Source organism: Ascidia mentula, chromosome 9, assembly GCF_947561715.1.
Source record: "Ascidia mentula chromosome 9, kaAscMent1.1, whole genome shotgun sequence".
Lineage (NCBI taxonomy): Eukaryota > Metazoa > Chordata > Ascidiacea > Phlebobranchia > Ascidiidae > Ascidia > Ascidia mentula.
In genome coordinates, this window is record NC_138574.1 from 6,339,195 (window position 1) to 6,356,564 (window position 17,370).

Sequence of the window (17,370 nt, forward strand, 5' to 3'; positions counted from 1 at the left end):
TGTGTACTGTATTTTATAGTCCTGCATTATATTACTTCAAGCGCCTCATGATATCACGTGACATTATTGACCAATCAGCTCTCATAATGGAGAGCGTTAAAGAGCCCAGTTTGGACCTGTAAATTCATTCTATTTGCTGGCATCCTAACAACGTTGTATTGAAAGTTGTAATGTACCGTCGTAATGAAGAAGATAACAGAAATGAATACAATTATTCGGGAAGAGATCTTGGTTCTGGGTGCTTTATAGAACGGGGCAGAAGCAGGTTTAACCATCAAAGAGACTCAATAACCGCTCAGGCCATCGAGACACTGTTAAATATCTCAGAAACACTTCGAGTTATTTACACACGCTTAAATTTTCGAATAAAAGGAAGAACGTAAATTTTGAAACTGTTATGACAAAAACAGCAGCGACGGTTATAAATGCTACCGTACAAACGAATTCATGTAACTAAACCAGTGTTTCTCAAACCTTTTTCTCGTACCGCCCCCTGAAGAGCTCGGAAAATTAGAGACATTTTGGTTATTTTTAAATTTTTTTTGCAAATTTTTGATTACACAATATTTCACTTTTTTTATAATTTTTCTAATTTTAAAACACCTCTAACGTTGTCAAATTCGACTATCCAACCTTAAACCTGGGGTATAGCGGGATTAATTTTTCGGTTCTTTAATACTGGATTAAAATATAATCCCGGTTCGTGAATAGGGCATTCTGGGATAATCCCATGTTCAATCCAGGATTAGCTTAATCTTGGATTAATGTAACTTGGTGAATTCAACCCTAACCCAAATTTACTTTACATCTTTGTTTTTCTTAAAAATTTCTTAAACTAAAATGTATGCTCAAACAAAACGTCAAATATAACATAAACTAAACCTGATATCAGAGGTCATATATAGCTGTGGTCATTAAATTCTGAGATGTCGAAAACCAAACAAAACCGATTCGATTCCACCAGAAAATACTAAAACAGTATTCTATGATTCCACGGCCTTCGCTGCAAAATGTGCAAGCCAGTAAAAAATATTAATCGGAACAATTTGCGTGGCCTTTTAATTTTTTTAATCGTTGTTTCCAAATTCCTTACGTTAGAAATTGTTCCACATATTTTGTCACTCTATGGACTATGACTGATGACAAGCAAAATATTGCTAATTTGGATGAGCGAAGAGGAAACAAGTCTGTTCTAAGATATTTAGAAAATCTGTAATTTACATATTTATTTTCCGGGATAGGAAATGTTAAAACGAATAAAATAGTTTTGTCGACCCAAAACAGATAATTGTAAGTTTCGTGCACGCGCAGCGCAACAAAGTTTGGTTTTCATCATGCTTACAAATTTTTTATCGGATGATGGAAGACGCTGCAGTCGCTGTTTCATTAAAACTGAAACCTGTGTGACAAGGGTTGCCGGATTGGGTTAGAAGGCCAAATTTGTCTCTGGTCTTTTTTTGAAAGGGTTGCCTTGAAAGATTTCGTTTGTCTTTTCCTGCTCAGTCACTCATCGGTTATGACTTTGCCGTATTAATATATAACATCACGATTTTTAGGTAATAAACTTGGGTAATTGTGGTTGTAGGATAAATCGAATGGACTAATTTTTCTCTGTGGGGTGTAACGTTCATACTATTCCTAACTTCACGTCTACTGGGCTTTACGTCACAATGTTCAATGTTGCAGGTAAAGATAGGCTAAAATTTTTTTTAATAGTTATTTTTAAAAAAACGCACAGTGGGTAGTCTAATCCTTTTGTGAAAAAAAATCTACATTTAGGTAAAGCAGAAATTGTAAGAACAGAGGTACCAAAAATGAAAATTTTCTTTACTTCCAAACATAACACAAATTCCAGATTTGACCTTTTTTATCTGCCAACCCTGCCTGTGAACTGTAGTGCATTTGAGGAAACAAAAATAATGCTTGGCAAACTTACACAAAAAGTATCTGTATATATTATATATACCCAATAAGCTTTAGGGAAATTTTAGAATGATGACGATGATCATATGAGCAAAAATCATGCTGGACATAGTTTGTGTCCTGCTTTTTTCCCATTCTGTTGTGATAAAACAACGGACACATTATATTTTGTAATATCTTCTGAGCATACATATTACAATCCTATATTGTAAATATAATGTTTCTGTTGCTGCCAGGCATACTGTAATTTAACAAATAAATTGTGCCAGAAGAACAGACTATTAAATTCCTATAATGTAAGTTTGCACCATAAAATCATTTAAATTGTAAAAACCTTTTTAACTTTTTGTATAGTAATTCAAATATATAGCTGTCGGTGATTAGTTCTGTGTTTGTGGCTTTACATGGGTTGGATTAAGTAGGCCAGTCATTTTTTGCCTACTTATTGGCTTATGGCTGGCAGAGCTAAAAAGAAATCAGGTACAGCTTCACCACGCAAGCGGTCACGAAAATCCAACAGCAGCAAAGAGAGAAATCGACAGCAGTCCGTGTCACCGGACAGATCAGATACTTCACCCACCAAAGCTGTGGGTAGTCCCAACAAAAGGGCAAAAAGGGATACAAGCGAGGAAGCAACCAGTCAAGACTCTCTTCTTGTGAATGTTTTAACAAAGAAGAACATGAACAAAGGTAAATTATACTTAATTGTTAATTGGTTCCATGCCAAGTGTTCTGTGTATATAGCGGCCAGCAGAATGAATTCTGAATCAGCCAAAGGAGAAGCCCAAGCAATCCAAAAACTTGCTACTTATGTAGCTAAGGTATGCTGATAAAAACAGAAAACAATGGACATTTCAAGCTAATCAATATTATGCAAATTTAGATGGAGATTGACACTCCTCATATGGAAGCTGGAATTGAACAATATTACAACATTAAAATACAGGATCTTAATGTAGTTGTAAATGAAAAAGCACAGAATGTGAGACGCCTTCAAGCCCAACGAAATGAACTTAATGCCAAAGGTACATACTTTAAAACATTCATGTGGATGATATTGTTATGGCTTTTATTACAGTACGACTTTTGCGGGAAGAATTACAACTCCTTCAGGAGCAAGGATCATATGTTGGTGAGGTTGTTAAACCAATTGACAAGAAGAAAGTTTTGGTAAAAGTCCATCCAGAGGGGAAATTTGTTGTGGATATTGACAAAGCAATAAAGATTGAAGATGTAAGTATATTTGATCAGAAAATTAACAGAATTTAAAATGTCAAAAGAGTTTTCAACATACTAATCAATATATGTTTTTTTTTTGACATCTAAGGTAACAGCAAACTGTCGTGTTGCATTGAGAAGTGACAGTTATGTTTTGCACAAAATTTTACCAAACAAAGTTGACCCACTGGTGTCTTTAATGATGGTGGAAAAGGTACCAGATTCTACTTATGAAATGGTTGGTGGGTTGGACAAACAGGTACAAGAATAAATATTCATGGTTTTGGAAAATTAGTTTGCTTATGGATAACCCATAATTTTTCAAAGATCAAAGAAATAAAAGAAGTAATAGAATTACCAGTGAAGCATCCAGAATTATTTGAAGCTCTGGGAATTGCACAGCCAAAGGGAGTTCTGTTGTATGGCCCCCCTGGCACTGGTGAATATGATTGATATGATGCATTGTCCCTAATGAGAATATTTCCATGCAGAACTTTTATTTTGGTCTTTCAGGCAAAACACTATTGGCTCGTGCTGTGGCACATCATACAGATTGCACATTTATACGGTAAGTTTTTTTACCTCTTACAGCTTACTTTTCATGACCATATGCTTGTACAGAGTGTCTGGTTCTGAATTGGTTCAAAAATTCATTGGTGAGGGATCAAGAATGGTTCGTGAACTCTTTGTAATGGCCCGGGAACATGCTCCATCAATCATTTTTATGGATGAAATAGATTCAATTGGCTCTTCAAGATTGGAAGGTGGTCATGGTGGTGGGGATTCAGAAGTGCAAAGAACCATGTTGGAATTATTAAATCAGCTTGATGGTTTTGAGGCTCATCAAAATATTAAGGTGAGGTTTGAAGATTTTGCATAGAGGTAGCATGTTTTGTATAAATAATTTCTCTTTTAGGTTGTCATGGCCACCAATCGCATTGATATTCTCGATTCTGCTCTTCTGCGTCCTGGTAGAATTGACCGCAAGATTGAATTTCCACCTCCAAATGAAGAGGTTTTTATAAATACAAGATATCCATGACATCTTACTAAAACTTAGTTTTTTTGCAGGCTAGGTTGGACATTTTACGAATTCATTCAAGAAAAATGAATTTGACAAGGGGTATAAATCTGAGAAAAATTGCCGAACAAATGCCTGGTGCATCAGGAGCAGAAGTAAAAGGTGTTTGCACTGAAGCTGGCATGTATGCATTGCGAGAACGAAGAGTTCATGTAACACAAGAAGATTTTGAAATGGCTGTTGCAAAGGTTAGCAAAATATGCAACTTATGAAATACATTCTAGTATGTGTACCTTGTTTACAACCATCATTTTGAACTACAGATCATGCAAAAGGATTCAGAAAGAAACATGTCAATCAAAAAACTATGGAAATAATCATTGCCTTGCTGTGGCTGCTCTCTGCTAGGTTTCAATTTAATGGTCATAAACACAAATAAATTGCATTTTGTTTCCTGACAAATGAGTACTTTTGTTATTTTATTATCCCTCTCACAGCGCATGGCAGAATACATTTTTGAGGATATACTCTTAAACAAATAGCAGTTATGAAGGCTTTGCAGAACTCCAAGCTTTTATTTGTTGGGCAAGATCAACATTTGGTTGGACATCCTCCAACTTCAAAGGCTGTCGATTGAATGGATCTGTTGTATCACTAAAAAAATAAAAACGGTTTCAAAATGCTTGCTCAAAATTGGAATTTTATAGTTGGTTGGTTTGTCCTAGCAACCAAAACCATTGATTCAATTTTGCTTTGAAACAAACTATGGGCTTTGTAATTATCACAACAGAATAATTTGCATTCGTTAGTTAAAACTGTGATTTTAATCATGTGGGTAATTTTTTTTTAAATGAAGAATTAAAGTGCATGTAAATTTATGAACATGAAACTGATATTTTAGCAGCACATAAACAAGTGGGAAATTGAAAATAGCTGTTTCAAATTTCTGAAAACTTATCATGGCAAATGTTATATACAAAAATGTACCAAAAAACATTTTTAAATAGGGAAAATGTTTTTTTTTTTGGAAGTTAACTATTTTTACAAAAAAGATACATACTACAGTTTTTGCATGTGATGTGCCAAACATTTCCTCTAATGATAAGCAATGTGGAGCCAATAATATGAATTGTGTATAAGCTGCAGACAGATGGCCACTGTTTCGACCTAAAAGGTCTCATCAGTGCAGCTGGTGTGACTATCAGACGACTTTACTGACCAAACGGCCAAGCGTAAGGTTGGACCTAGTTTGGTGCCCAACGGATGACGGCGGAAGTCTTTGCTGGCCGTTTGGTCAGCAAAGTCATCTGATAGTCACACCAGCTGCACTGATGAGACCTTTTAGGTCGAAACAGTGGCCATCTGTTTGCAGCTTATACACAATTTCCTCTAATATGTGCCCCTTTTTCTTTTCTATTTCAACAAACTGAGGGAATGCAAAACTAAATTCGTATAAGATCATTTATTCCTAAACTACACTGGCTTGAAATGGCAGCAAATGTGACTTGATACAAACAAAATATTTTCTATGCAAACAAGTAAAAATAGTTTCATCAAAATAACTTCTAATAAATTTTTAGAATAATGGTAACATTGTTTGATGCAACATATCAAACTTATGCCAAGGCCTAAACTTATGTTTGTTTACTGTATTTATAAATACCTCAATAAATGTCTGGCAATGGTTGATCTGTCAACCGTTATTTGTGAAGATGGAAGAATTACAGGATCTTTCATAAGTGTACCAAGAAGGGGATCAAAAAACTTATCTGGTGCATCCTGATAAAATTCATCTTCAGCGGCTGTGGTTCGTTGGAATTCCTATCATTGTATATAGTACAGTTTAGAACAATTAATGTAAGAAGAGATATATACAAAAAACAGAAATAACCTGCATGCGTTCAGACAATTTCTTCAACTGGGCATAAATATCACTATGGTTAAACCTTCCCATTACTCTCATAGCCCGGGGAAACAAATCAGGCCGATATGAACGCCCATCTTTGGCAACAGCAAGTGGAAACTCCTGGTTCATCCTATAAAATTTCCATGTATAACAACATAAATTTAAGTTTCAAATACAACCAATCAACCTATCATTGTGATCAAAGTTAGCTAAATTATTATTGTGCAATATATGCTTCTCTTTAAAGTTTCACAAAGCTCACCCCAAATTAATGTACACTTTGCATATTCCCAAAACAAGCTCTTTGGGTTTGAACTCACAGTTTGAAAAGTCTGAAATTTTTAATTTTCCCATTTCTGGTCCAACCAGCTTCTGTAATAGCACAAACACTAAACAAACTTAATCACACAAACACATATAAAAACTTTACCAGAAGAAAACTGTTTAACATTGATGCAATTCTATCAATGAGACTTGGTTGGCAAAACAAACCAACAACCATAATCTCTTCTGTTAAGTAAGCCAGTGATTCAATGGTTTCATTTGACATAACGTTGTGGAATCTGCATTAAAAATGGATAGTTTTTTACATATGCAGACATTGAGACATTTCATAAGTCACATGCCTGGCCATCATGGTTAATTCCTTGAGCATTCTTTCTTTTTCATGTCTCTCCCTTGCTGGCAAATCTTGCCACTGTCCATCTCTTCTCTCAAGCTCCAACATCTTTATTTGTGTTAGATACTAAAAAACAACATGAGCCCAAATTTTTGGGGAGTACATTATTATAACAAAAAAATTATTTTGTCTTTTGTGCAGCTAAGATAAGTTAATCTGTGTATTTACCTAATAGTATAATCTGTTGCAAAAAAAAATAATATGCACCACACACGATTGTGATATTCAAACCAATGTAGCAATAGTATGTTTTTGTCTCTACTTTGCAACAAAATATCTGTCAGGTAACTATTCTGCCATACAATGAAAGTGTTCATTTTGTGTTCTAGTTTGACTTACATCAATAGCTTCATCAAGAAGAAATATTGAATCATTGAGAAATAAGTTGATAAATTGCAGGAGTAGAGGTGGTTTTGAAGACTCAATGTTCGAAACTGCATATTGTGCTGCATTCTAAATGAAAGTATTACAAATGTGACCAACCTATCAACTAATCATTTTAAGTGTATTACTTTGATTGCATTTTTTCCTTGTGGGTCATTCCACAGAAACTTAAGTATTGGATAGAGTGGACGGCGGTAATTGAATTTTTGTTCAAATTGGTGTGGATCACCTGCAAAATGATAAATGTGTTAAGAAAAACAAAATATACTGATGTTTTAAAGACCTGCCTGTAAATTCAATGTCAACAAAAAGCTGTACAACTGCCTCAGTTAAATTTTCAACATGTTTGAACTTTTGGAAAGTGTCTGATTGGTACAAAAGTAAGGTACTATCTTTTCCAAGTGGAAGTACAGCTTCTACAACCTCTGCCAAAGATGCTCGCAAATGAGGATTGTTCATTCTGGGATAAGTAATTTTGTTTAACTATTGTAATCCAAACAGGTTTAGGAGTTGCAAATGGTATTGCTGGCATTATATTGAATGAGTTTAAAGCTCTTTTGGCAAAATGGTAAATATATTAAATAATGTCATAACAGATAAAATTTTCAAGATCTTGCCTGGACTTGTTTCCCATGTAAATTGTACACATGGTCAGCATTGATAGTATAAGCACTTCATTATTCTCTAAAGCTGAAGGATGAGACCGTTTCAAAAAGAGCATGTAATCTTTCACATTCTCTATCAAAAACTCTGTCACATGTAAATAAAAGCTGAAGTTGCATTTTAGCTTAACAATACAAAAGTACAAACCAGGCAATAGTGTGAGAGATACAGGAGCAGGCGTACATAGTGGGAAGTTAGTTTGAATGGAAACAGATCTGTCATCACTGCAAGAAATCTTAAGATAAAAAAATACCTGTATACAATTAACTGTGCCTGTAAAAGATTAATTATTTTTGTCTTTCAATTAGAAAAAAAAACGTATTTAGCAGTCAACTATTTTGAATCCAGGTAAACCTAGTGGTAAACCTATAGTGCAAACACCAAAAGTGGTACATTGCACAACTTGTAGCAGTGCACTATACCACAGAGAGAAGTTAAAAGTGAAGAAAAAGATTGGTCACCCCTGCTTTAATCAATACAAGTAATCTTATTTAAGCACTTACATGACTGAGATAAGAAGCGGTTGTGGAAAAAAACTTCATGCAAGTGTCAAGAAATCTTGACTCTTTTAAAGTTCCTTTTGTTGACAAATATACACACATGGCTGAAACAGTATTTATTTTGAATTTGGTATTAGAAGAATTAATTTTTTTCCTAAACCTCTTTGAAATGTCTCTGTCAGTTGTGGATTGTCATTTAGGTTCATTCCCCTTGCTTGCAGTTCATTTAATGTATTTTGAATCCGATTTATTTCTTTTGTTAGTCGATAAAATTTGACGAGTAACCTACGATTTTAGACAAAAACTTGCAAAAATTTGTCAGTTTAATCTTAATGAAAATTTCTATTTTTCTTACTATGTATTGCCTTAAAAGTATTTTTTTTTAAATTGTCAAGCCTTGTTTGAAGGAATTAACCTTACCTACCCATGCATTCCCAGATGCAAGCTGTAGTGTGCCATAAAGAAACATTCACTTACAAAACCATACAATTGAGAAACTTCCAATGGGCTTGGTGTAATATCATCAGATTTGGTAAAGCAGGTTTCCTTGTGCAAATCTGTAGGCATTAGTTAACTACATTAGTTTAACTCAAAATCCCCCAAACCCAAATATTGAAATTTTCCCAAAAATGTAAGATTCATTTTGTGCAATGCATTGTAGTAAAACAAGATAATTATTGAATGAAAATATTTATGCCTGTTTGGAAGTCACCTTTGTGGTAAACCGTTTCTTAAAGGTGCAACTTTTAAATACGCCCAGCTTGTGAATAATCTTACTAAACTGTCTCTAAATTTAATGTAGTGGAATATATTTTTTGTTATCACAATGTGACAAAAGATTGTCCACAGATGGAACATTTTTTTGAGTTTTATAAGTGTACCAAAGCACCTCAATTGTGTTAGGACATGCCAATAAAGTTCAGGACAAAATCTACTTGCTTACCTTGCATATGTACACCTTTTGTTATTCTATCATTATTGTTTGTTGCCAAACAATAGGTTGGATCTATTTTTAAAAACTTGCTGCTTTCAAGGGAGTTTTCTGAAACAAGTAGTTGTATTGAAACAAATTTTATCAAAATAGTGTGAGCACTGTTTTCAGAAGCTTTTAGAAAAAGTGGACTAAAAAGTATATGTATCTAAATTGCCACCTGAAATGCAAAATGGCTGAGCTAAACGAACCAAAACTGCGGCAAGATTCATAAAAACGGCATCTGACTTAAATAAAGCCCTCATTGGATTTGCTTGTTCATGTAACCATAACTGACCAACACCTAATGAAACAAAGTGTTATAAAACAAAAATCCTCCACCTAATTGTCAAAAACACTGTGTTACCTGAATTTTCATGAAAAACGGAGCCAAGCCAAACAAGAAGTTTCTTTCTGTTGTTACCATTCCTCATGCCATTGTGAAATATTTGAAAAAGTTTTCCATGAAACATGTCCAGCGCCTAATAAAATAATAAAAAAAAAAAATTTACAAACCTGAACTATAAAACTAGACAGTATTTCCTTGGTGCCCTTTTTCCTAAAATGGCACAATAAGGCCATGTCTTTTGTCTAAAATGTATTACTATCACGCACATTTATAAAATTGTTAAATTTTTGTACAATTTCAAAAACAGAAAAGGGACAAACTTTTACATTGTCAAGCATTTGTTCTTCAGCTTTAACTTCTGCTTGGCGTAAATGTTCCACATCATTAAAAAAGGCATGATTGGTACTTAAAGGATCGGTTATAAGTGCACTTTTACCTGAATACAAAAATCTTAAATAGAGAACAGTAATTACATATTTATGAAACTTACATAAAATCAGGCCAAGAGTGGTTTTTAATTGTGATGTAACAGATAAGTCAACTTCTCCAGCGTATTTGTATTTTAAAACAATGTCAAAGATTTCTTCAACCTTGCTTAAAAGCACCATGACATTAATGCACATTTCAAGATCAGGATCCAACAAATGAACCTGACAAATACATTTTTAATTTTCAAAACCTACTTTTGATCATATAATAAACAGATAAACTAACATCTGTAGAAGCAATGCCTTTTGTCAATTTTTTGCAAATCGATGTTATTAATGTTTCCAAAGTAGTTGCAGAATTTTTCTGCAACATTTCAGAAAAGCCTTTCAGACAGCTGACAAAACTAGAATCTTTAAAAATGACAGAAATGTTAGGTCCAGCTAAAAAATTGGTCACATAAAATGAAAATATGTTGCATTTAGTTTGATAAAGTGGAACAGTTTTAATAACATCAAACACTGTGTTTGTGTGCAATTTTAAATTTGTCTGATATCTTTAAAATATTTCTACACAAATTCAAACAAAGCTTTTTTGAAAAAAAACATGGCTTAAACCGATTTGAAGGACCTTTTACCTTTTTTTGCATTCCAGTTTAAATGCATTTGGTGAATCAACACTTCTTTAAATGTTTGTGAAGCATTTTCTATGTGAGCAAACATGTCTGGTTGGATAAAGCATAAAGCTAAATGCTGCAAAATTGTATCCTGGCATCGCTGAATGACTCGTATATAATGTGGTTGTCCAACTTTCTGAAACAGAAAAAACAAAGAATATTTCAATTCCATAATATTAAACTCCTAGTAATATTTTTTTTGTTTGCATAATAAACCTACTTGATACATATGGCACATAGCAACAATGAATGAATATAATTATAAATGCACAAATCAAAATGTTAAATTTTTCTGTAAAATTTCAGCACTAGTGGCATTACTAGTTTGTAAACCCCCCTGATTGAAAGTTGCATGTTATGATGTTAAAAAAAAGATTTTTACACAATCTGTTGTTTTAAATTGTTCAACAGTAAACAATTTTAAGTAACCTCTGAAATATTTTATAATTACAATAAATCTTGCATGCTCGTACAATAAATCTTGTTTTTAAATGTAACTGAATGAAATCTAACCTGAAGTTCACTTCTATCATAACATGCTAATAAATAAATAACAGGATTGATCTCAATTGCATCATCTTTTCTTTCAGACCCTTTTTTACCAAACCCACAAACAGACAATTCAGGGTTTTCCATTAAAAGTCTTTCTGTGAGCACCTGGAATGCAAACATACCTAATACCAACACACTTTGATTGTTATCACACTATCATTGTTTTAAATTAAAGTAAAATATATTTATTTATTTATCAACAAAATTCATGTCATAATATACAGTATATATGACTCAAAAATGACAACAGTTTTTAAAATTATTCAATGCATATCTGGGTACAATACCACATGTTTTCTATGTTATTCAAGGTGTTTGTTGTTAATTACTGTCCAACTAAAAGTTGATGGCCTGATTATACGGGACAAAAAATACTCAACATTTTCCAAATCATCCAGTAGAATAAACTGTTGATTTTTGTCACCATTATGAATCCGGACAACACATTTTCCATCTTGTTTGTCATCTTCAGCATCAAAATCTGGAACAAGTTCTGAGCATTTTAATAATACATGACTTTTGTATTTGATCAAACAAACCTGTGTTTGCTGTAAACAAAAAAATTAACTCAAGCAACTGGTTGATTTTGCCATGGTCAATTTCTTCTTCAGACTCCTAAAAATATTGTTTTGTAACCAAAATATTTTACTTTCAGCCATCTAATCACACATTAGACACCTCAATTAAAGTTGTTGTGGAGGAAAAGAGCTGTGCTTTTTCATAAGAGGGAAACAGATTATAAAATGGGTTGTCCATTAGTATTTATGTTAAAGATCCTCGTTAACAAAACTATTTTTCAGTTGTTCTTATCATCATATAAAAAAAAACTAACTCGAAGTTAAACGGAATAACAATATTTTTGTCAGACAAACAAATTGCCAACATTTTTTTTAATATAACTAAGTTAAGTAATTTTATAACAAAATTTGTTCACGCAATGTTGTTTATAGCCAGATCTTATCAAGGTACGCAAATCAGAATTATTCCATGCTTTATTAAACAAATTCTCATTCTTAAAAGAAAATGGTTAGTAAATTGCTCATGCTCATTACAGTCATAAGAAAGGTTTTCCTATAGCCTATAGATATCTAATCTGTATAGCCTGTATCACATGTATGTGAATGTGACATTGTATAAAAAGATATTTAATCTGTAGTTCAATTACAACAAAGTCCTGCAATGTGCTTAAACTTCCCTTTGTTTTAAACCATTAAATATCCATTGCAATCTACAAAAAAGCCAGTGTGTGAGTTACTTAAATCCTCTGTAGAGAGAACTAAACATTTCTAAGCTAAAAAACGTCACCAACACGTGTGAAAAGTTCCCAAAACCAGCCCAATTTTGTTTACATCACGTGACAAGTCGTTTGTAGTTGTTCGACATATAAGTTCCGCTTCGCTTCATATCTGCAGTGATTGACTAATGTCATTCTGGCAGAATCTAAAATTATTTTTTCGCGAAATACATTCCGCATTAATGAGCAGCATTACACAAGAACGTTCAACTTATGCAATCGAGTTTACTCTGGGTTTATATCATACCAGTAAACATTATTTTGCAAAGTATTTCACTTGTCAATCATTTCGCACGGATACCTCTACAGAAGTCCCAAGTTTAAATTTAAAATGACCTGAAATAGGAGAGTTTTTGCGCTTTTTTGCTTTGCCGGTGACGTCACTATCAATCAAGTGCCAAACCACTTTCCGCTCCATAGGATTTTTTTTAAATCTCAGTATCTGTCAAGGATTGAGTGCCGAACAGAGTGAAAGTTTTAAAAATCGGTAGAGATCCCACGTATTCCATCAGCATGACCTGAAACACGGGTCTTTTTGCGCTTTTTTTGCTTTCCGGGTGACGTCACATTCAATCAAGTGCCAAACCACTTTCCGCTGCATAGGATTTTTTTTAAATCTCAGCATCTGTCAAGGATTGAGTGCCGTATAGCGTGAAATTAATAAATGATCCCACGTTTTCCATCAGAATGACTTCAAACACGGGCCTTTTCACGTTTTTGCGATTTTTAATGAGGCCCAACGCTCCACCAGATAAGCTGTACAGGATCGCAACGATTAGAGAAGACAAATTTTGGCCTAGATGCACTGTTTCGCAAATGCAAAAATTGCCTGGCAAAATTTACATTTACGATATCTACCATTGTAATCAAACAACACAAAAATGTTTACATTGCATGCTATAAATACGACAGCTGCCAAATGAGGGTTTTCGCAGTATGACAATCCTGTCTTGTCATGCGATATCATGAAACGTTTCTGCGATTCTTATCATATTATCATGCGGAAGGTGAGTTTCCCATGTTCATCCACCATCGATATAGCCTTTGAGGTACCTAAAATTATCCGATTGGGAGTTTGTATTGACGAATGGTAGTGGCGAAATCGTCGGATTCTAACCTTATTTCCTCACCGACTTTAACTTCCTTTGCAACACCTCTTGATTAAATATGCCAATTGCCCATGCTGGTTGACTTGATTCGATATTGTGCATGCTTGAGTTCGATTTACGTCGCTGTATAAAGTATGTTGATACACGTATATACCAAACGCGGTGTTAGTCTTTCATGAACACGCCTAACCCTTGCGAATATGTCCATGTAACCATTTATGTACACTTCCTTTTAATACGAAGGTTGTTTAGATTTATATGTCGCCCTGGAAAGGGCATCATCAGTTTCTGTGAAATGCAAAACACATAAGCAACGTAAGAAACATATGCTCAATTACAGGTCCAGCAAGTATGGAAACCTATTACTCAGCAACTATAGATACGTTAATCGATCGACAGCCTGCCAGGGTAGTTGGTTCCATCATCCAGTAAGGTTTGAACAACTGATTTTTCTCTCGTTTGTTTCCCTTTTTGTGTTGGAAATGTGCATGATCGCCATTAGGCCTATTATTAGCATTATTGCGCACACCTTTATCGTCATTTTTGCGTGTAAAACTTACTGCAAACATACATTATTTCTCAGACCTTCTTTTTACATGCCCTTTATAGTTTTAATTCTTCTCATATACGCCTATATTTTGTTTACGTCATGACATATTTCACGTGATCCTTTGTCTCATGATACATCCCATCCCAATATCAGGGTTGAGTACTTTGTAGCTTCATTCGGTTTAAATTGCGGTCGTGTGACGCAAACCGCCTTTGAAATATGAGTAATTGTTTTGAGGGTGAAAATGTACCCGCAATCGCGTTGGTAAGAATTTGGATTGACACTTACCAAGCCGCATGTGGGACAATGTCAAAGCTGGAAGCTGCATTGATAAAAATTTGTTATCGCATTCCATCGCTCGGGGAGTTTGTTTGTGACAGGGATACTTCACCCTACGTAATGGGCTGGGGCTTTCTTACCCAAATGTTATTTACGAGCCCACTGTCTTTCTCTCACAATATCGCATATCACGGAACTACATGTTTATACGGTAACGCTTTTCGCCCTTTCTGACCATTCTATTTGATTCTAAATCTATTCCATTCTATTTGAATCCATTCTTATTCAATGCTATTTGGTTGCATTACATTAATAAACAATTATACGCATCTGCCTGCATCTTAACCAAGTACACTGGTGAACGGACAATTTAAAGGCAATTTAGCCAGAAGATCTCTTATATGCCATTATAGCAAAGATGTCAAAATTGTAAATCACTTTCACCCGTGATACATCAACATCATGTATGAATTCACCATTTTTTAAGAGTCTGTAATATCATTGCATTTGCAAATGTTAAATCAAAATATTTACTTGCATTGTAACAAGCATTACCTTTATGGTCATTTATGTTTACTACAAAAAGTAGGAAAAACAATTGGACGCATATTGCACAATAAAACGTTCTTGCAAGTTTTAAGTGTAACACATTGCGATTAGAAAGGGAAATGTTTGAGATTGTGTGAAAAAAACGGGTGTGTCACGTCATTAGATTTTGCGACCTAGGAGTTGCATCGATTTCTATTGCTTTAAATAAATTCTGGACAAACACAGAGATTTAAAAAAAATTCTATGGAGCGGAAAGTGGTTTGGCACTTGATCGAAAGTGACGTCACCGGAAAAGCAAAAAAGAGCAAAAAGACCCGTGTTTCAGGTCATCCTGATAGAATACGTGGGATCTCTACCGATTTTTATTACTTTCACGCTATTCGGCACTCAATCCTTAACAGATGCTGAGATTTAAAAAAAATCCTATAGAGCGGAAAGTGGTTTAGCACTTGATCGAAAGTGACGTCACCGGCAAAGCAAAAAGCGCAAAAAGACCCGTGTTTCAGGTCATCCTGGTGGAATACGTGGAATCTCTACCGATTTTTATTACTTTCACGCTATTCGGCACTCAATCCTTAACAGATGCTGAGATTTAAAAAAAATCCTATAGAGCGGAAAGTGGTTTGGCACTTGATCGAAAGTGACGTCACCGGCAAAGCAAAAAGCGCAAAAAGACCCGTGTTTCAGGTCATCCTGGTGGAATACGTGGGATCTCTACCGATTTTTATTACTTTCACGCTATTCGGCACTCAATTCTTGACACATGCTGAGATTTAAAAAAATCCTAGAGCGGAAAGTGGTTTGGCACTTGATCGAAAGTGACGTCACCGGCAAAGCAAAAAGAGCAAAAAGACCCGTGTTTCAGGTCATCCTGATAGAATACGTGGGATCTCTACCGATTTTTATTACTTTCACGCTATTCGGCACTCAATCCTTAACAGATGCTGAGATTTAAAAAAAATCCTATAGAGCGGAAAGTGGTTTAGCACTTGATCGAAAGTGACGTCACCGGCAAAGCAAAAAGCGCAAAAAGACCCGTGTTTCAGGTCATCCTGGTGGAATACGTGGAATCTCTACCGATTTTTATTACTTTCACGCTATTCGGCACTCAATCCTTAACAGATGCTGAGATTAAAAAAAATCCTATAGAGCGGAAAGTGGTTTGGCACTTGATCGAAAGTGACGTCACCGGCAAAGCAAAAAGCGCAAAAAGACCCGTGTTTCAGGTCATCCTGGTGGAATACGTGGGATCTCTACCGATTTTTATTACTTTCACGCTATTCGGCACTCAATTCTTGACACATGCTGAGATTTAAAAAAATCCTAGAGCGGAAAGTGGTTTGGCACTTGATTGAAAGTGACGTCACCGACAAAGCAAAAAGCGCAAAAAGACCCGTGTTTCAGGTCATCCTGATGGAATACGTGGGAATTCTGTGGTGGTATGAATGCGAAAGAGTTGTCAAATCAAATATTATGCAAAATAATGTAACCTGGTATGACATAAACCCAAAATAAACTTAATTGTATAATCTAATCATTGCTGTGAAATGCTGCTCATTTATGCGCAACATATTTTACAAAAAATTAATTTTGGATTCTGCCACAATGACAATAGTAGTGATTGCTTTCCCCGACTTGGGTCCAGAGTTATGCACATTTCACCAAAAATGCGATAAAAAAATACAGCCTAATATAATTACAATTAATAAAACTACGAATGACGGGTTTCACCGAGATAAATGATAAAACTACGAGAAGTTCCTGAAATTGTTTCACGGATTTCACCAGTCGTTTTGCACATAAAGAAACTTTGGTTACGTTTTTCTAGGGGCCCACAGGACAAAACCAGGGGATAAAAAGCAAAGGCATTCGCACCAAACACCTAGTTGTGTTAAAAAACAATTTTCTGATAATATGACGGTAAATATTGTTTAAAACATTTAGTTGCCCTTTTCATAGGTCGGCAACCCTCAGCGCCAGCTTTCCGCCCTCCGTTCCCAAAGAGAGGGGAACGTCATTAGAAAAACAATAGTACAAATAAAAAGACAGCAATGACCACTTTCAAATTTTTTCTTGTGCTGAATACGCAGAACGCGTTTTTCGTGGGCGTTGAAGGTTTAAAACAATTGCTGCCGACCATAGTGCAAAAAGAGCAGGTCTATAAATTGCTCTTTGCATGCAAAGGGTTGCCTAATAAACAATTAAATTATATATGATGCTCCATGCACAAGAACATAATCATCATGTCGAAACTTTCCATGATTTGAATTAACAATATTTGTCCAAAAGACCTGGAAATTAACCCGCACACTTTAGTAAAGT

At 34.7% G+C, this 17,370-nt stretch overlaps 2 protein-coding genes across 3 annotated transcripts; one reads left to right on the plus strand and one right to left on the minus strand.

Annotated features, from left to right (window-relative positions):
* Positions 1–1,485: 1,485 nt before the first annotated feature.
* LOC145914345 (26S proteasome regulatory subunit 8) lies at positions 1,486–4,679 on the plus strand. Of its 2 annotated transcripts, XM_083002168.1 has the most exons (11): positions 1,492–2,613; positions 2,668–2,744; positions 2,807–2,948; positions 3,002–3,156; positions 3,251–3,400; positions 3,469–3,580; positions 3,655–3,709; positions 3,763–3,997; positions 4,058–4,156; positions 4,213–4,410; positions 4,486–4,679. In XM_083002168.1, the coding sequence occupies exons 1-11, from the start codon at positions 2,376–2,378 to the stop codon at positions 4,537–4,539; spliced, it is 1,515 nt and encodes a 504-aa protein (XP_082858294.1). In that variant the 5' UTR covers positions 1,492–2,375; the 3' UTR covers positions 4,540–4,679. The 2 variants fall into 2 exon arrangements, with proteins under 2 accessions (XP_082858293.1, XP_082858294.1); XM_083002167.1 differs by having other exon boundaries at positions 1,486–2,744.
* Positions 4,565–12,089, minus strand: LOC145914344 (ubiquitin conjugation factor E4 A-like). Its single transcript, XM_083002166.1, has 25 exons — positions 11,946–12,089; positions 11,807–11,882; positions 11,648–11,748; positions 11,229–11,372; positions 10,677–10,851; positions 10,328–10,452; positions 10,104–10,263; positions 9,940–10,049; positions 9,632–9,746; positions 9,446–9,568; positions 9,238–9,336; positions 8,719–8,851; positions 8,455–8,579; positions 8,298–8,398; positions 7,942–8,029; positions 7,749–7,881; positions 7,419–7,591; positions 7,260–7,360; positions 7,087–7,200; positions 6,695–6,813; positions 6,499–6,631; positions 6,331–6,440; positions 6,054–6,198; positions 5,826–5,983; positions 4,565–4,816 (listed from the first exon to the last, which is right to left on the minus strand). The coding sequence occupies exons 1-25, from the start codon at positions 12,021–12,023 to the stop codon at positions 4,708–4,710; spliced, it is 3,048 nt and encodes a 1,015-aa protein (XP_082858292.1). The 5' UTR covers positions 12,024–12,089; the 3' UTR covers positions 4,565–4,707.
* Positions 12,090–17,370: the final 5,281 nt, after the last annotated feature.